Source organism: Perissodus microlepis, chromosome 5 (genome assembly GCF_051167445.1).
Source record: "Perissodus microlepis isolate ML-2025 ecotype Zambia chromosome 5, ASM5116744v1, whole genome shotgun sequence".
NCBI classification, from domain to species: domain Eukaryota; kingdom Metazoa; phylum Chordata; class Actinopteri; order Cichliformes; family Cichlidae; genus Perissodus; species Perissodus microlepis.
Genome location: NC_140465.1, coordinates 20,305,124 through 20,326,142, shown reverse-complemented (window position 1 = coordinate 20,326,142; position 21,019 = coordinate 20,305,124). Strand labels below are relative to the sequence as shown.

Here is a 21,019-nt window from a genome sequence, read left to right as displayed (position 1 = left end):
AACACACACCACTGTGCTGCGCGAACAAACACCTGTGATCTCAATACCTCCTACAATGTCACTATCCCTGAAATGACAGATGTGTGTGTCATATATATGTATGCCCCTTCACAAGTGTCTACACACAGCCTTCCTGTACATTACAGACTATGTTAATATTTCAAACACTTAATGAAAAACTAAAAGAACAAAAGGTAAAGGACAAAAAGAAAATTCCAGTCCTTTGCAGGTATTGCCACTGGGGATGATGCATGTTCTTGGAAATGACGTTTGTGTATTGATGTCATTGCCCGCAAGAGACATCCAAGGCAACCAAGATGTATTTACAGTATGCATTAAAGAATACTTTGAAAACATGAATGCAAGCCAGATCAATGAGCATGTGCGACTGTCCATGTGCAGGGTTTCATTGTGTAAGTGCGTACGAACTTCCTCCCTTGAGTAAGAGGCTTTTCCACTTTATACAGCAGTCTGTATGTGCTGACAGACGAAGCAGAGCTATACCAGTGGCTGTATTATGACGCCAGAGAGGCAATAGGGGGACTGATATGAGTATCAAAGCCTGCCTCTTTGCCTTTGTGTGGTGGCCATCAAAGACTTCCATAGCTATCCTGGCTTCCCACAGGATTGGCCTCTTATATAAGAACACACCAGCCAGCATACTGCAGGGCTGGAGTGGTGCTGAGGGAGTGGGGGCGGCTGGGGGAGGCAAAGAAGGATGGACTAAATATTCCTCAGAAAAGCTTCCTGCTGTATCTTGCTTTGTGAATTCACTTCATTCCTTAATTACATTGTACTTTACACCATACTTTATCTTTCCTTTTATTCATTCTCAAATAACACAACATATGTTATTTTTATACTATTTATATGTTATATTCTGTACTATAATTGTACATTTATATACCGTGCATTTATCTAAGTCTACATAAAGATATAGACGTATAAATGTAGTCTTAGCTACAGTAAGTTGTAGGCAGACAGACGATCCTGTATTTACACAAGCTGGCAAGTTATGAACTTAAAGGTATGTAAGTTAGTATCATTAAGTTTGATTTGTCTTTCAATGCGTGAGGTCACGTCTTGCGAATGAAAAGATCTGGAAAGAAGTAAATGTACTGCTTAATCCCCAGCGTATAAGCTGTGCTCTGCCAGTGCTTAATTCCATTGAGCTAAGCAGCTATAGAAGTACAATAGCCTGATCTAATGCTGCAAAGCATTTCTCCAGATTTTTCTAAGGGATAACATCTTGTAACTGTGGTACATCTTAGTAGAAATATGCTGTGGGAAAAGGAAACTAAGTCAACCTCACTCTCATTGTTTACTACTGTATGTGACAAGAAATATTCACCCGCATTTGAAGACTTGCTGTTTTTCCCCCTCTTAGTTACTGTGACAGGATTGAGGTCCCAGTCTGCTCTTAAGTTTGTTTGTTTTTTTGTCTGATCTGCCTGCTTTGGCCTTGCTTACCATGCCCATTTACTGTACTGTAATTTGCATGAACCACTAGTGCATCTTCCACAATGTATGAGAAAATATGCAATCCTCTCATGTGAGGGCTTTTAATTAATCATGTTTTTTTTTTTCAGAGTGGTAATCACAATTATAGCAAATATTGACGTGTTTGGACTAATTTACCTCATCAGTTTGTGCTGAAAGAAAACAAACCTTAATCTGTTCAGAACACACAGTATTAAACTGGAACCACAAGAATGTCCTGTTCCTATGTAATTGAAAGCTTTTCTAAAACTAAAGCTGCATTACATTTGACAGTGATTATAAAACACACACACACACACACACACACACAAAACAAACAGTTAACAATGTCAAAAACTTTACAGTGCTTAAAATTGGAAATGAGCTGATTTTGATTCAGTCTAACTCAGTCTCAAGCCTGCTTAGATTACGCTTAAGTGGTCTTAATTACAACACAGGTTTAGGTCCTGGTCAAATGCAGTATCATTATTTGGTATTTGAGAAGTGGAGTTAATGTGGAAATGTAATACTTACTGAGCAAATCAAAGGACCATTTATATACTGAGTGCAGACTGAAATGCAGCCATTTGCCATTTGCACACGAGTGACATCTCATTCTTACTCCGTAGGGTTTAATATAATGTTGGCCCACCCTTTGCTACTATAACAACTTCAACTCTTCTGGGAAGGATTTCCACAAGGTTTCAGAGTGCATTTATGGGAATTTTTGATCATTCTTCCAGAAGAGCATTTGTGAGGTCAGACAGTGATGTTGGATAAGAAGGCCTGGCTCGCAGTCTCAAATCCCAAAGGTGCTTTATGGGGTTGAGGTCAAGACTTTGCGCTGGCCAAACTTGCTCCTCTATGTCTTTATGGACCTTGCTTTGTGCACTGGTGTTGAAACAGGAAGGGACCTTCCTCAAACTGTTCCCAATAATAAGTTGGAGGATGAAATTGTCCAAAATATCTTGGTATGCTGAAACTTTAAGATGATCTCTGGAACTAAGGGGTCGACCCCATCTCCTGAAAAACATCCCCACACCATAATCCCCTCTCCACCAAACTTTATACTTGGAACAATGCCGTCAGACAAGTACTGCTCTTCTGGCAACTGCCAAACCCAGACACATCTGTAGTATTACCAGACAGAGAAACTTGATTTGTCACTCCAGAGAACCAATCCCCACTGCTCCAGTTGCTTTACGTCACTGCATCCGACACTTTGCATTGGGCTTGATGATGTGAGGCTTGGATGCAGCTTCTCGCCATGGAAACACATTCCATAAAGCTCTCTACGTAATGTTCTTGAGCTAATCTGAAGGCTACATGAGGTTTGAAGGTTTGTAGTGACTGACTCTGCAGAAAGTTGGTGACCATCCACTGATCCATTTTACATGGCCTACCACTTCATGGTTGGGTCACTGTCATTCCCAATCTCCTCCACTTTGTTATAATACCACTAACAGCTGACTATTTAGTAGCGAGGAAATTTAATGCCTAGACTTGTTGCTCAGGTGGCATCCCATCACAGTAACATGCTGGAATTCACTGATATACTGAGAGCGACCCATTCCTTCACTTTGTAGAAGCAGTCTGCATGGCCAGGTGATTGGTTTTATACACCTGTGACCATGGAAGTGATTGTATCACCTGAATTCAACAACTTGGATGGATGAGTGAATACTTTTGGCAATATAGTTCAATACTGTAAACTAGTATTAAAGGGACACAAGCAGATCTCTGTACTACTTGGCATTATGATAAGAAGGGTAATTGTATGGCAAAAATTACTGAATTCAATCTACTGTCTATCAGTAAATTTTACAAATAAAAAAAATGAAAAGTTGAAATGATAGTAGACACAGGTGACCAACCAAAATCATTCTGGTAGCATGTTTTGCACTCAAAGCTATCTTTGCAAAAGATCTACGCAGTTTTTTAGAGCTATCTAAATAAATTGTAAGAGAGATAACCATTTATTATCAATGCTCTAAGAGACAGAAAAATGCACATGTAGAAACTATACTCTAAAATAAGTTTTTAAAAACATTTTCCCCCCTCTAAGGTTTATACCTAAAGTTTCACAGCATTAAAGGCTCATTATTGAGTAAATCCTTAGTACAGCCAGGCAGCATCTGTGCTTAATCACTTGAACAAATGCTATAACTCCCATTAGTACACCTACCTTCATCTTTAATTTAATAATGAAACTCCATTGTGTGTTTACGTGTTCAAAAACACGACTGCCACATATGTTTACCGGTTCAGTTTTTGATCGGTTCTTTGGGTAGCAGGGGAAGGACAAACACTAGCTTTAATGTTGCAAAATTCTCTCATAGATTTCCATTCAGGACCCATGTCCCTGCACTTACAATGTCTCCAAAAGTGAAAGCACGGTATTTGTGTCTTGAAAGGTAGGAAGTGAAATCTGTTGGATTCTTCGTTCATAGATGTCCTAATTGCTCAGCTCACTGCTAATGCAAGTTCCATAAGGGCATTTGTCAGTTGGTCAACCATCAATGAATAGACTCTACAGGAGTTTACAAGGATGGTGACAAATAGATAGGCACAAACAGTGTGTGTGTGTGTGTGTGTGTGTGTGTGTGTGTGTGTGTGTGTGTGTGTGTGTGTGTGTGTGTGTGTGCAGGTGAGTCTACATGCCAGGAAATGGATTACTCAGGCATGTTGTTCCAACAGGCTGAAGACATGCTAATCTTGGCAATCATTGCTTTTAGATTGTTTAACCAAGCGCTTTATCATGCAAATAATGTTTCAGACCTGTGTCCTGGACAAGATTTCCATGCAGACTAGTCACATTTTCTGTGATTAGAATACGAAACAGCATGAGTGTGTTTCTCCATATATCTATGTATTTCTTATTGAATGCAGGTCTAATTGGCTTAGAGAAAATGTCTCCTTGCTGCATTCACTATAGACAGGAGAACATCTCCAGCACTTAGACAGATTGGATTCAATTACAGTCTGCTATGCTCTGAATATCAGATAAGACAAAATTACACAACCGTTCTCAAGGTGACAAGTTGAGTGAATGCCTAATGAATCTAAAGCAGCAGCCAAGGACACTGCCTGCCTGCTTAGCCAAAAAGAAAGCACTGCAGAGCTGTCTCGCTGTTTCAGGGCTGCTCCCATCATATGGTGTCACTGTTTACACAGAGTAAGCTGAAATCTAAGAAGCTAACCCAGGATAATATAGGCTTATCTTCTCTGTGTGTAGTACAGTACAATAGCCCAAATATTGGTTCACGGAGAGCATCAAGCATGAATTAGTATATAAAAGTGACAGATAAGGTATTCAAATATTCACTTAACTTTATACTTATACATTAACTGTGTTCTCTAAGACTTACCAGTATCTTTGTGGTATAGGCGCTGTTAATTGAGATGGAATTGACAAGTAAATCCAATGACTTGGGTGGCAGGACTCCAGGATCTGGTATCTCTTTGTAATGTACATCACCAACGTATAACTGCACAGCTGTCATGCGGTTGGTGGTTAGCGTGCCTGTCTTGTCAGAACAGATGGCTGTAGCGTTGCCCATTGTTTCACATGCATCCAAGTGACGCACCAGGTTGTTGTCTTTCATCATTTTCTGTAGAAAACAATGTGGTCCATTTTAAAGTATTTTTTTTTTCAATAAAGTGCCTATCCCGAGCCTCACACTGCTTAACTTTCAGTGGCAAAAATGGCCACCGTACATGTCGGTACATATAACATTTTAATTTGATTCATGTCATTCAAAAAAAATTTAATTCTTTGCACAGTCAGACTTAATTGAATTATTTACATATTTGCCGCTGTGAATAAAATAAGCACATTAACACAGCTGGGAGAATTAATTGCCCTGAATCCTCAAGTAAGCATGCAAGTCTCATCTCTGTGAAAGGTGCACACATTTGCATATGCAAAGACAAAGAAAAACAACAATATCTAACTACATAACAAATCTATTAATGACAAATGTGAGACCATGGAGTCTTACAATGCTTAAAAGTTACCTTACCTTAACAGAATAAGCCAAGGAGATGGTGACAGCCAGCGGCAGTCCCTCTGGGACAGCCACCACCAAAACAGTTACACCAATGATGAAGAACTTGACAAAGTACTGGATGTAGATAGGAGTGCACTCAGGCATCCAAGGGCGCTTCTGCATCACAAAGTTGTCAATGGCAAAGTACAGGACCAGGATGATGACTGTAATGGCTGACATGAGCAAACCTGGTGAAAAGTACGGCGAGTATTAGCTGAGGAAAGGAATGGCAAAGTGAGGCATGTAATCAAACAAAACTATAGAGGGGAACAGTTTGATACAGGAGTCTAAGCAGAGAATCGCTTTGCTACACTTTACTGATGACTGTGGACAAATCCGGTTACTCAGTTTGCTTACTCGATCCATCAGTGCGGCATGTGGTGAGCAGCTCAAGTCCTTCCTAGTGCCAAGCGCTTTATCATGACTCCACAGAGAATGGCCACACACGGGACTTAACTCAGTGTGTTGTTGCTGTGAGTAGCCTAAAATCTGAGTTGACTAAATTCATTGATAAAATAATTTATCAAAGGAATAATATATGTTATATTAATGTGTATCAGTGTCAGGAAAACTCTGACTGATCAGTGAGGTCTAGCTAGGTGAGCAAGCTACCCTCCCTTTTCCAGTGCTCAATTTTCACTCAGTAATCACTGTTAAGCTAAACTCTGTGTGGCAAACACATAGTGAAACACAGGTTTGACAGCCAAAGCACCTTATTGCCAGATCTGACAAGCTGTTATTGCCAGGAACTAAAAGGGTGGTTCCAAAATCTATGACATTTTTATTACTTTAAACTGCCTGCTGCTGAAAAAAACTGAAATGATAAATATGCTGGTTAAGATGAATTACCTGAATGCAGGAACTGCAAGTTGATAAATGTTCAAAAAACAAAAAAGCTAGGGTAGGAAAAAGCTGTAACTTAAACCTAACTGAATAATGGAGATGGATTTCATTCATGCACCTATGGGAGGGGAACGTAATTATGTTGTAGAAGTTGTAATTTTTCCAACTTTAATAAACTTTTTTTTTATTCTGGGACACTAACTCAGCTGAGTCACAGTTTAAAAAAAAATGTCTATATTGCAATTACAGCATTTCATGCTGCTTACACTCAGAAATATTTATGCTGAAAATGCTGACTTTAAGTAATTTGATTGCATGAAAAATCTCCATGCAATTTAGTTACATGAGTAAAATGTAAAACAATAATTTTAATTTGGTCAAATCTGGTCAAATTAAATTAACTTGACTGGTAAACACTGATGTTATACCAAACATATTTTCCTTAATGAAAATGGAATTTTCCATTATGACAGTTATATGAATAAATAAACCTTTAACTTTATATATTTCAGTTGCATTTTACTCAAACTTATTGCTTCATATTTATGAGGGTTGAGAACATTTTTTAAGTGTTGTGGAGCCCTTCAGCCCTTCAGCCCTCCAGCCTAGCCTTGGCTACTGGTTCTTTAATTCCCCCATTCCTAAAAGAACATTTACTTATGATTGGTCAATACTGGGAATCATACTGAGGGGTGGTATGCCCTGTTTGTCAGCATAAACATTTAATGAAATACAGTTGGATGACTCCATTTGGTACACCGTTTGTCCTCATTGCCTGCTTGAGCTGACATAATATTTTCATGACTGATATATCTAATATATCTTTATCAAAATGAGCCCCTTTTAATAGGCATGTGCTGAAAAGCTTACTGAAGTGGAAAATGTATGCTGTCAGAAACATTGATGGTATCATAGCTGGTAAAACTGTATTCCTGAGAACTGTATATCTCCATGCATAGTTGACTGTTTGTATGTTGGAGTACATTAAAAGCTTATAATACTGATTATATGGTGCTTGTCATGCAAGAACATATACATAAATTGATCAAGAAAACCACAGTTTTGGGGCAGCTTGTCGCAAACATAATTAAGAGCATTGGATCATTTTCTATGTACTGAAGGCTGTGCATTTGGCTCACATATTTATATATGTTTACATGCTTATCTCATTATTATAAACTTTGGGCATGTTTTAATGGCCATAACTATCTAATTATGAAAGTTAAATGTAAATAAAAACAACTATTTGCAGTCTTTATTCTTTCTCAGCTTGTTAAAGGAGGACAGCTAATAGCTACATTTTGGGTGTGGCTTTTTAAGACACACAGATGCTGAAGTTCCAGTATTTTCCCCAATATGCCACATGATCTTACAAGCACTGCTTGTATGCTAATCCATCCTTGGTATTTCATTGTTCTGACACAGTGTCCTCATTCCATCACTCAGGCCAACAGTTTGATGTAACAGCACACTGTAGAAACAGGGACTTCTTGAAGCTGTAAAACCTTCAACTCTTTACAAGGAGAAATAAGAACTAGAGCACACTGGAAGCTCTGTTTACTTAACTTCCTAAACAGCTTTTAAGGACAGAAGCACCATTTGTACACTCAAGCTTTCGAGGCCTGTATGTTATCAACATAATTAATACTTCCCAACAATCTGCCCACTTGTGGATTATCTTTGCACTGCAGGCAGTAACAGATTTGAATCTCTACTCAAAATGGCTGGCCTTATATAGTGAGCTGATTGTGTAAAGGGAAATCTCACTTATTTTGATGAAGCTGGAACTAAAACATTTATGCAGTCACTTGTTACCCAAGCAGGCCTGTCGTGGTATACGAATGTCTGGGAGAAAAATCAAACAGTTATTTAAAAACAGGTATTATTTGGTGCACTAAAGGTTAAAGATTTCTGAGAAAAAGCGGCAGATTAAGAAAAGCAAATACGATATTCACACTGGTCCTGTTTTCTCGATGTGTTACCTTCATTTGAAAGGACTCACATGCTGCAAATGTGCCTCACATCAGCTCCTCAGTGGCCTAAACCCTACCCTAAATTATATTAGAAACAACATTTTATGATATTGTGTGTAACATTGCAAAACTGGGCGACCTGCATGACAAAATCTCTGTTTCTACTAGTACAATGATTCAGCAGTTTCTCAAGGGCAGTGGGGAAAAACAAAACAAAACACTGAACACACTCTTCCAGAGCTCTGTAATTCAGATACCTTAGGTTTCTTCTAAACTCCTTTGATTGCTTCAAACAAATAAAAAGCAGTCTTATCTGTGCAACTTTGATGGACAGGATGATGGTTTAGTGCCTCTTTTTTCCCGGATCTATCTGCGTGACTGAGTGATAGACTTGTCTGTGTGCAATTTGTTGTACCTGCTTTGCCAATCTGGACAGCCAGTTTGGTCAGCTTCCCTTGCAGCACAGACTTCTCTTTCTTCGGAGCTGACACTTTCTTCCTCTCTTTCTCGTCAGCCTCTCCGCCTTCAGCACTCTTTAGAGGCTGCATCTCCATGGCAGCTGCTCCATCCTGCTTCTTCACTGTAAACACAACAATAAAAAAACAACAAAAAACAGACAGCACCAGTGTTAGATAAGGAGATTAGACCAATAAAATGAGGAGGAAGAGGGACTTCACTTAACACCCAGGTGTGCTACTCGCACCAGTACCATTCGGCACTGGCAAACAGTTTAGACTTAAAACCAAGAAAAAATAACTACATCCAATGACATTTTGCTTGGCTCTGACCATCTTACTGTATGATGTGTAAGAAAACTAAAACATGTTGCACTTTTATAGCATGTACCATAGTATAAGAGACACACTTATTCTTCCCATCGTTCATCAAAAAAACATATTTACCATAAATTATCCATACATTAACTATCTTAAAATCTAGACCTTCAGAGTATTTAATAGTCTGCATTTCAGGATCATTTATACCACGTGAAAATTACACTTCCTGTACTGTATATAAAAATACAAAATAATAGTGAGGAAGAGCACAATTTAAAGTTAACAAAAAAGTAAAAGATAAACTAAATAAACATGAGAAGTAAATATCTTCTTTTTAGCGTAAAACTCACTGAAGGTTTAATTCAAAGTGTAGTGTGATAAATAAAAAGTCTTTGCCTTCACACCATGCAAACAAAATGACTTAAATCTAAAATCGTAATTTTTGATCGCTTCATTAAATGATAGAAAAACTTATTTTCGGATATTACAGTCATTGTTTCTCAGGATGAATTGTAATTGCTGATATTTGGGTTGTTGTTTCAGGTAACGTGAACAATTCAAAATCAGTGTAAAAGGCTGTTATCTACAAAATAGGCATAAAACTGCTCAAGTCTTTAACTGTTTTCTTTTTTTCCCTCACTGAGAACAATTTGTAGACAAGCTCCTAGTGATATGATGAACTTGATTGCCAGAAATATATCTTGGGCCTAATCAGTTGAGTAACATTCAAACTCATGATAGTTGGCAGTAGTGTTGAAACCCAGTGAAAAAAGGGTCTTTTCTAGCAAAAGAATCACTTAACGTATCTGAAATTTTGAAAAGTGTGTTTTTAATAATCATGTAAGACGGTATAATCAGTAGGACTATACTTTTAACTGAAATAATGCATATGGAGTAGACTGGAACACAAAGATAACACAGTGAAAGTAAAATGAATTCAACTCAAAGGGGCTGTTAAAGACTGTTGTCTAAGACATCTTTTGGCCCATGTATAATATATATATGCAATTTCTACTCCCACTTAAAGTGTATTTGATATTTTATGTACGTTATGAGAAAAAAAAACCCTCTTAGGCAGTAAAACCAGTCCACAATTACCTTACTCCATCTCTTGTGCTCTCCCCTTGAAAAGACACATTAAGTGAACCTCTCTGTTAATGTAAGCCATTACCAAGAATCATTTCAGCCCAGTTTCCCAATCACAATGAGGCATTTTTTTGATGGTCATGAAAAACCTTTTAATGTTGAGCATTTGTCATACTCTCCGGTTGCGCATTTTGTTTCTTTCACCCCCTCGACACAAGACAGAGTATATCGCCCGTATCCAGGTGGATTCAGGAGAAGAGCATTACTTAAAACACACTCTTGACTAAAGTTCATCTTCTGAAAGAGACTGTTTGTTCTTTAAATAGCGTTCTAGCAATAATTATCATCGTAATCATACCACACCCCACAGTTTTACTATAGGAAAGTATTAATTCTTTGAAGATATGGGTTTTCTTCAGCTTGTGTCTGTTATTCTATACAACCATGCTTTTATTATATTTGCCATGACATCAAGGCTTGCAGATACCCATATTGTCAAGAAGCATAAAATAGAATATAATATACACATCGCCTTCACTAATAAATGCTTACATTACATTAAGGGGTGTAGAGTACGGTCATGTTAACAATCCATTACAATTTGGCTTACATCCACCAAAGTCTTCAAGGCCAACTTAATAATTTATTGTTCGAAAATTGACTAAAACATTATAACTTTGAAACTATGACTCTTACATGTGTGGTGTGTATATCAACATGTAGAAAGCACCATATCAAGATTTAATAAATCATGTCACATTTCACCTCTGACCTTTACTTCAAGGTCAATAGATTGATCTGAAGGTCAAAGTGACAATAATCCTATGAAGAGCTAATAAAAACCATCTTTCTTACTGCCATTGTTTTCATTGACAACATATAAGGAATGATATATGAGGATTCTAAAATCACAATACTTCAGGACCCCCGACCTCATCTTCAAGGTCAGAAAAGGTCAATCTTTCATAAAATGTCTTTGATCTTTAAAAATATGCTTAAAATTTTACTGCCTTAAATTATACTGTTATATTGGGATTCTAAATATCATATTAAGATTAAGAATTGCCCAAAATACATTATTTTTACTGCACTACAAACTTCTTGAAGTAAGTTTAAAAAGAACAAAGAAAGCAAATGGAATATATGTAAAATAAAAGACTGCTTTCTTAAACATGAATACTGCCTCGTGTGAGCTGGCTTGGCATTGGTTTGTACTCTCTGAATGCTTCTTGTTTACTCATGAAACAGTCTTCTTTGAGTTATTTTCTACATAATTCCTATATTTATGGAAAGATTAACAAAGTTTAACAATATAATAATTAATCATTTCTATTGTATGTTGTCACACCTTTATTGACATCATCAAATAAGCATGTGACAAGCAGCAACTAATCAATCAGCAGAGCTAAGGTTAACATACCTCTAATGAAACCTTTGTATGAAAAATCTGAGAGCAGTAGCAGCTTGTTTTTTGTTTAATATTTTCGAGAAATTAATTGCCTAGTGGTTTGTGACTGTCAGCCACATTATACTATTTGAAGAAATCCCTATGGTGTTTGTGTTATGTGCTTTCTTTCCAGAGTCTAACCTGATATAATATAAATCAGCATTACCCACACCCCTACAGAGACCAAACAATAAATAAAAATGAAAGAGGATCCCTTTAATCTGACACCAATTTAAATCAAATTCTGTAAGGAAAACTTTATTATAGAGAGGACACTTGTCGGTGTCCCTGGATAAAAGGCGACTTGGCTAAGGCTGACAGGGGATAGTTGAGGGACAGGTTGCTATTTTCTCAGAAAGACCAAGATGAGCCAACAAAACAACAAGAAGAACAGAACAACAGACCAGGGACGACACAGCAGTGACAGACAGTGGGAAAGAGCAGGATGTCTAACATAATTTGACTGTGGGTAAAACCTGGGTCAAATAAAAGGTCTAATTCCTTCCAACACATACAGTGTCTGGGATTGGCTTCAGCCTGCAATAGACTTCAGTCACAAAAATGAGCAGAATCCAGTCTGAATTAGCACTGCACAATGCTTAGAGAGACCATGATTAAGAACAATGTGGGCTGATAAAAATAAAGTAACCTGCATTTGACCCAGAGCTTACGCTACACACCATAAAAGGGAAGAGATGAGAAGAGGAAAAGGAAGGAGGAGGAGGGGGACGAGGAGGAGAGAGTGAAAGATATGGTTTGGTTACCTTTAATCTGGTTGCTCTCCATATTGCCATCTTGCATTTTACCTATGATGGAGACATACAAGACAACAACAACAAAAATAACCAAGGCAGACAGGTCAACAAATTATCACCACAGAGACAGCACAAACAATGAGAACCAAAATTCACAAACAGGGAGACAGGAAAATGACTTTTAATACATCTCTGTGACAGTCACATAGAAAGGCTTGTGATAAGCAAATGATGCAACTAGTAGCTACAACAGCTGACAAGGAGTTAGAAAGACTAAAATGTACTAAACGGGTTATTCTAACAGATCACTGACATACTGCTGTGTAGACTACTGCAAAATGGGAGAAACCATTGTTTTGATACACTTTATTTCATTGCATAAGAAATTAATTAGGTAATTAAAATCAATTAAGGGCCTTTCTAAAATAAAAAAAAATAAAAAATTCTTCAAAGTATATTAAGTGTGATGTAAAATTCACATTTAAAATTGCACTTTTTAAAAAATCTCTTCATTTTCTTTGTATTGTTTTGAATGACATACTCACACTGTGAGCACAGGCAATTCCACGCAACATTAGCAACAACATGAATCAAATTGTCGGGTTATCAAATGAGATATAAGACAAACAGCAGATAAGGCATTACACCAAACACTGACAGTGAGAGAGGGTACACCAAAAGCACACGTACAGTACACAGAAACAAGAGACAGCATGCATAAGAGGAAAGTTCAGGCATGCAAGATCACACGATCACACACTTAAAGGGAAGCAGACTGGAAATGTGAACAATACAGAGGGAGAAAGAGAGAGCCTGAAGGGAAAGCCTCCCACATGGTGAAGTTACATAAGAACAACTGGAAGAAAACTGAAATAAGTTTGGAGACAATGAATTTATTATGCTGTTGGATTCTTCTCAAAAGGAGTTAACTTAATTTAAATGTGCAGTTTAATCACACAGTGCTGTTTAAGTTATACAGTCAACTTGGGGGTAGTCTAATTGAGCTGTGAAAGACCTTGTTAGAAGTAAAAATATATATTATTTTGCAGCCGGTGAAAGATAAGACTAAGCATCTAGTAAAGCGTCTTGCATTTTCAAGCAAAATAGATACACAGTGTGCCAAAAAAAGAAGAAACATTTTATTTTGTACTGCAGTTCTGATCCCATTATTTTTGGAGTCGGTGGAAGGCAGGCCAGAAAGTTGACCAAATCTGTCTTTCAGGGATTTGTACATAAATGTCACAAATTGTTCAGGTAGAGCTGTAAGAACATCAGACCAGAGCTGGTTCATTTCACCTTCACTTCCACTTTAGCCAGTTTCCCCGGAGTCACAATAAAGTTGAAGATGACAAATCGCTTTGTTCCAGCCCAGGATAGCACAAGGTCACCATTACAGCACAAATCTTACCACTCCTGCCTTGGGTACAAACACACTGGGGCTACTCTCCAAGGGGAAACAGATAAGAGAGAACCCAGTGCCACAATGAAGTTAATCTTTTTGCATTGTGTCCAGCTAACACAGAAGGATTTTCACTAAGCGACCTCAGGGGACATCAGACTAAAGGGGATTGGACCTACTGTAAGATTTTTCCATCAGTCATCAACCTGTGTTTTTTTTTTTTTTTTCAAATCTCAACAATTAAATCAAATTTGAACTATGAAGGAAAATAAGAGTACAATATAAAGAAAGGGTTTCAAATGTGGAAACTATCCAAATGCACCATTTTATTGCCAAGAGGTCAGTTAGACTATAAAATAGGGAAAAGACTAGTGTGTCTATGTCTGAAAATAAAAAAGTGCCTTGTAAATCCTGGCCTAATCGTTCAAAAACTCATATGTAGCAACAACACTGCAGGGGTTATATGTTATATGCCTTTTTCTTACCAGATTCTGAGCAAGAAACAGAATGAAGTCACTTTTAATGTTATTCGTGTTATCCCTGACAATATAAAAAGGCTCAAAAGATCTTCCTTGCTTTTCAACATTATAGAGACCCATGGACCTGGGGACTTTTATTTATTTTAGTCTTGATTTAAAGATTCATGCAGAGGAAAAACGTTAGAAATGTGTCCATGATGGCTATATTCGTTAAAACTCTTACAAGACAAACAACAGCATATAGAGAAGAACAAGAAACACAGTTTCTACAGATAATAATGGCATGCACTGATAGCATGGATACGAAAAAGGTACAAAACAACAGAGAGAAAAGCAAAAGATGAGCACCCACGGTAGGAGGAGGCAGTTTGAGAATGAAGAAGGTAGGAGGGGTCAAAAGTCACAAGAGAGAGATCAGAGATCAGAGGTTTTATCGACCTACCATTAATTAGGCTGGCACTGCCAGGGGCATTAATGCCTGCAGCCCCATCCGTGGCTATAGTTGCGATGGGGTGGATAGGGGGATGGGAGCAGTCTAGCCAGTAACAATAAGGGCCAAACATGAATAAACAAAAACACACACACACGCACGCCCACACACAAACACACCCACACACACGTGCACACCCAAGACAGTGAACAGAAATAACATGGTTATAGCACATTTAAGAGATTCATCATATGTAGACTGTGTGAAGACCGTGTGATTAGTGTGGAGAAAAAAATGCATTTGCAAATGTTTTTATTATTATTATGTATTTAGCTGATGTTAGATTTGATAGAAGATTTTTATCAAATGTTAATAATAAGACAAGTATAACAGTGGACGGACATGAAACATGAAATCTGAACATAACATTGGGGGAAACAATAAAATAAAACATGAAACCACAGCTACACTAGAAGTAAGTCAGTTGTCAGACAAATTTAGACACCTGTTTGTTTCTGTGCAATGCATTTTACCCATCAAATTTCATGTATTGTCAATTGTGCCCCAAACCGTTAGCGATATTAACTTTTATCAAAACCATGTTATTCGTGTAATATCGTTTAGCAAAACAAAAATCCTAATTTGAGCCAAAAATTTTAAACAAATGAGCTAAAATTAAAACTAAAGTCAAACTCCCCAGTCCAAACTAAACAAAAAATAAGAGGGATCCACCTCATTAGCCAGTGAAACACACATGTGCCAGCCAGTTAAGTGAAGAGACTAGTGATCTTTAACAGGAAACATAGTAATATATCAGTTTTTTTTTTATTTTCCATAGTTGTTATAGTTGCTATTTTTAAATGATAAACATGGGAAATTTTTATTATGTTTTAGTGTCCTTTTGGTTTCAGCAAAATTAAAACAAAGCGTGGTGCATAAATGTTTGTCAGTTTCATTATAACTTAATTTTTCAGTCATCTCATTTAAAAACACAGGACTTCTGTGATTCTGGTCTCAAATTTTCACAGCAGATCCATCTCATCCAACATCTGGCAGATATGATTCTTTAAAAAGTCTTAATCCTAACTTTGTCAGAGCTGTACTATTTAGACCAAATGTGAATCAATTATTAAATGCAAAAGGATATTCAAATGTGTGGCAACATTTTGGTATGATTTTGATCATGAAATTGTCAAATTATCATTGTTGATCAGTAATTATTATTCATTTTGAATCATCATAGAAGATTTTTTTTCCCCTGGTTTAGCCAATCAAATTAGATATATAAAAACCAAAAAAGTAAATGAATGAATATTATAGCAGCGATGCACCTAAAACCGTATTGTTGTTGAAGAACTGTAGTTATTATAAACATCACACTAAAAAGACACACAGCATTAGATTTAAGCTGGAGGGATGATCTAACAAATCTTTACCTTTTTATAATATCACTACATGTTTCCATGCAAGCTATTTTTAATTTAATGAAAATACGGAAGTGGTAGCAAAGACACTACTAAAAGGATAAACTGTGCACATATACATATTAAGATGTAAAAAAGTACATCTTATACAAGCTTGTACTAACTAGTTTACACCCTACTGCTGGTACATGTGTTGTGCACCCACAAGGCTATTGCTCTCATATCATTGTTCTGTAATACAGCAATGAGATGAGTCTGAAAGCCCGTTCTTATTCATGGCATTCAACACGTCTATGAAGCAGGGCTTATGTTGGATGCTAGCTAGTTAGTCTGATGAGTGCAGAGCCTGTTATATGAGGAGAGGATTATGCATTGTGAAATGTGTTATCTATCAACACTTAAAAAGATGCAGTGTTGTGATTATGATGCTTCTCTTTTTAAGTGAGGAGTTTAACAGAAGCAAGGTTGCTTTGTTAGAGAAAAGGGTAGTCTAGCAACAGTGGTTTACTGGTAAGCATTAGGGGTTAAAGATCAAAAGGTTCAAGTACTGTACCACTCCCAGGGGTCAGAGAAAGGTGATACTCTACCTGTATTCTGGTGTCCGTCTTCCACTGCCCCTCCTTCGAGGCAAATTTGGAACGATAAGAGAGTAAGGACAATGATGCACCTGAACCCACAGAACCTGCATACTGCAGCTGATTACTGAGCCACCAATACTGATATCATACAGTATCTATACACATTCACTTAGTGTTGAATACTGTATTACAAACACCTACAAAAGGTGGACATTTGTCCATTTGTGAGTTCATTCTTTAGAACCCCTCTGTTTACAAAGACAGTTAAAACACTGATATTGTGCAATGAGGTATACAGACTTTGAGATCATAAGGTAATGAAATGAGAAAAGCTTGTTTTCAGGGGTATGTTGCTGGGCAACACTGACACAAAAGCAAATTACTCAGTACTCCTGAGTATGGAGCAGGTTATATATAAGAAGATTATATAAGGATCAAATTATCTTACCTTTCTTCTCCTTTTTCTCCTCTTCCTCCACGCCAGCCCCCAGCAGTGTAAAGATGATTCCAGTCTGAGAGTTGACACCGACAGCCGTCACCACCATGCGGCCCGAGCCCTCCATCACATGGGTCCCTAAAGAAAGCGCAGCAGTTTCTATATTACAGATATGCATACTTTCAGTAACTTAAAAAAAGATAAACACTTTTGTTACTTTTTAGAGCTTTTCTAGCAAAAGTTGACTGTTAATTTCTATAACAGCTCATTCCTAATACAAAGACTTATGCGACTAACTTGCTCAATCAATAACATTAAAGCGCTTTACAAACAGGTTAGTTGATCTTGTTATGTCCCAATCTTAATAAAATCATATCTATCAATGAATATGCAGAACCTGTAGACTAGGAGAAAGGTTATAGCAGCAGACGCTGTCTGGCTTCCATTTATATACAGAGTAATACTGGCTAATCTTGTTACAGTGGGCTTAGCTGTATCCATGTGAAGAGTGCATAGAGAGCAAAAGAGGAATACGTTGATTGATACTGCAATCTTGAGACCCACTGGGAACTGTCCAGATTGGGTATTTGGTATTTTTTTTATTCTTTCAGAGTTAGACTGTTAACAGTGACCAGTGCACTCAGTAGGGTAAAATGGGAGTCTTGACGCACTGGATAGCAAGTAAGGTGAAGGCATGCTTTAAAGGTTACATTTGGTTATGGTGAGGGTAACATTATGTCCTGCTTCTATTTAACATTCTAATCTAATGTTCATAACTAGCCAGTATGGAGTGTGACATGTTGCATAGCGGGTGTGTCATGCTTCCTGACTGAAGATTGATCCTTCTCATTATATCCAGTGGGCTCAAATCTAGTTAAGGGTAAGAGGAAAGCATCATGTGTGGTAAAGTTTGTCAGGACCACAAGGCTGCAGCTTGTCTCTTCTTTTGGCCTGATACATTTTTTATTTATTTATTTTGTGTTGGGTCAGTTGGAGGGATTCAGGAGGAGGAAAACACTGATGTGATTGATGATTAGCGTTACAGCAGGATGGCAAATTGGTTGTTGTGATTAAAGGAGGCTGTGTCACACAGCACTCTCCTGTTGCATTACCTATACTGTTACTTTAGAATGGCTTATATATCAGTGTAGCTGATGTCAGGCCTTTGATTCACGTAATAAGACATGATGGGCATGTCGCTGTTAAGGAACTGTCCACATGCTTTTCTGAATCTCCATGCTGTGCAGCCACCTATGGTCTTCTGTCACTTCTGCTCATTTATGCATGACAGTGACATCACACATATTAACAAGCAACAAGAATCAAACCAGAACACAAAGCTGGCTTTCATCGATCACAAGTAAAGTGAGAAGCCAGGAAAAAGTGCATATTGATTCCAAATTTACATCAGTGGCTTCACTGACCTAAAAATGGGGGATTACTATATGTGTCAAAGGGATTAAAAGTCTCAAACATCTTAAAGACAGAGTTCTTCAAAAATCATGAGTAATAATTTAAACTCTCTTTCATTTCATATAAAATGTGCTAGAGTGGCAAGTTTAACACACTAATAATGTGCCAGACTTGTATTTGCACACAGAACATCATTAACCTTGGGGAAAATAAGTTGGTGTAGGTGAATACGAGGGTAATTAAAGAAGGCAGCAAAAAGTCACACAGCTAATTATCTGCAGCAAAACATACTAATATGATCCGATTATCCCACATTTCTCTTATCAGGAATATTCTTAAATTCTAATAATCCTGTAGTCCAAGAACCCCGCTTGTGTTTCTGCTGCACCAAAAAGCAAAATAGGTAAAGAGAAACATTTGATTAAAAACAATGTTTTTCAAGCTGTCACTGGCAGAAAAATCCCCCAGACTTGTCTATTTGTTGTTTTGTTTTTCCAAACAACATGCAGGGAAAAATGGCTGTTACAAACACTATATAACATTCATAAACTACACTAAACTGAATCCATACCAGACAGCAGCATTGGGTCCTTATCTGCAGACTTCTTGACGTGGTCAGACTCTCCGGTCAGTGATGACTCATCAATCTTCAGGTCATTACCCTGGATCAACACTCCATCAGCAGGAAGCAGATCACCTGCAACAATGAAAGAGGCTTTGTTGCTTTCTAAGTACTAAAAAAAAACAGGCTCACTCAGGATAACCACATTTATTCTGCACCATTGTGAGGCATTACTGACAGTTGTCACTCACATTATGGAATTTGAAGATGTGCATGTGTTGCTCAGCATGCATGGGGTCAGTCTGCAGCTAATTAATTGCGTGAATGTAGCTTAACTATGTTTAATTGCTTAAGGTGGACTTCACAACTTTAATCCCCTTTTGGAAATGAGGCTGTAGTCTATTTTCAGCTTATGAACCTAGAAAATTACTTTACACAGAGCCAACTGTGGTAGCCAGTAAGCACGTCCAACGAAGCCAAACTAATCAAAATATTCTAGGAAGTTTGATTAGTTTTGGTCCATAATCAATTATTGTAATCTTGACAGTTTTGTTGCACCTACCATATTTGATCTGTGCGATATCCCCCACCACTATGTCAGCCACAGGCAGCTGGATGACCTGGCTACCACGGACCACCTGGAATTTCTGCTCCTGCTCAATGCGGCTCTGCAGCCCACGAAACTGCTTCTCCTTTGACCAGTCATTGAAGGCCGTCACCAGCACCACACACACTACAGACAACAGGATAGCGGCACCCTCAATCCAGCCAGCATCTGCCTCACCCTCATCTTCCACTCCACCTGCTGCTGCGCCACAGGCTGCAATTTCAGAACAGTGACAGAAAAGAGAAGCATAGTCAAATAAAGTATATTAGATACATTAGATATTTACACACACACACACACAGAGACACACACACATATGTGTGTGTGTGTAAATATAGATAGATAGATAGATAGATAGATAGATAGATAGATAGATAGATAGATAGATAGATAGATAGATAGATAGATAGATAGATAGATAGATATGCATGCACATGTAAGCACACTGCATTTTCGTACATGGATAAATGCTGACGTACTCTGTTCACACAAATGAAATCAACAATTTCATACATAGGTATTTACATTTACTACTAATGAACACTTCAGAAAAATATACAAAGAGATGTAATCAAAGCTCAAACTGGAAACAGAGAAGCTGCACATAAACACAGCTGTGACTGTGTGTGTAATGTCTTTGCAATTGCAGTGCATATAAATTATGCTGAGCCTCAATGTCAGCAAGTTCTGGGAACACAACTTAACTTCCCTTCACATTAAAAAGGAGTAAGGGTATACAGTCTTAGTAATTAACTTATTAAAAAATTAACTTATTAACAGCCCTTATGAAATTTGAGTATTTGATCTGTGAAAATACTGCAATCTAAAAATTTATTTTCCCATATTATTCAGTGTTGGAGCTTCCTAAAAAAAAAGCATAACGCTCTTTGATGCCTGTCTGCACACACTGCAGTCCTGAAAACTATAGCCAATTATTCCTCATACGACTGATGACAGCATTTCACAGGCTTAGCCCGTGAACATTCAAATGTAGGCTCTAAATCTGTCTTCTCTCTTAGGGGGAAGCTTGTACTCTCATTCAAAACGCTCTCTTGATTTCAGGTTGATGCTAGAGTGTGGGCAGTGACAAGGTCAGATGACGTACATATTTTAGATTTATTTAATAATCTATTCCTTATGAACTGGCTTATGGAAATTATTTGTATGTGCAATATGAGCAATGACTGTGAAATTACATGAACTCTCTTTGAAAAAACCTTAAGTGTATTTACTTCTTCTTTCTCTTGATATATTTGTTCTACTTCAAACGCGGCTCTGCATTC

At 37.6% G+C, this 21,019-nt stretch overlaps 1 protein-coding gene across 14 annotated transcripts in view; it reads right to left on the bottom strand.

Moving 5' to 3' along the window:
• atp2b2 (ATPase plasma membrane Ca2+ transporting 2) overlaps nt 1-21,019 on the bottom strand; it is a 131,306-nt gene that overhangs the window by 26,609 nt on the left and 83,678 nt on the right. For 7 of the 14 annotated variants that reach the window (XM_084928656.1, XM_084928659.1, XM_084928657.1 and 4 more), the window contains 9 exons: nt 19,692-19,949; nt 19,139-19,264; nt 17,167-17,292; nt 16,728-16,760; nt 14,729-14,821; nt 12,418-12,459; nt 8,760-8,924; nt 5,502-5,716; nt 4,848-5,090 (listed from right to left, as the gene is read on the bottom strand). In XM_084928656.1, coding sequence (XP_084784782.1) covers nt 4,848-5,090; nt 5,502-5,716; nt 8,760-8,924; nt 12,418-12,459; nt 14,729-14,821; nt 16,728-16,760; nt 17,167-17,292; nt 19,139-19,264; nt 19,692-19,949 — 1,301 coding nt within the window. The remainder of the gene's footprint in view (nt 1-4,847; nt 5,091-5,501; nt 5,717-8,759; nt 8,925-12,417; nt 12,460-14,728; nt 14,822-16,727; nt 16,761-17,166; nt 17,293-19,138; nt 19,265-19,691; nt 19,950-21,019) is intronic. The other 7 variants (XM_084928668.1, XM_084928666.1, XM_084928663.1 and 4 more) reach the window with 5 other exon arrangements.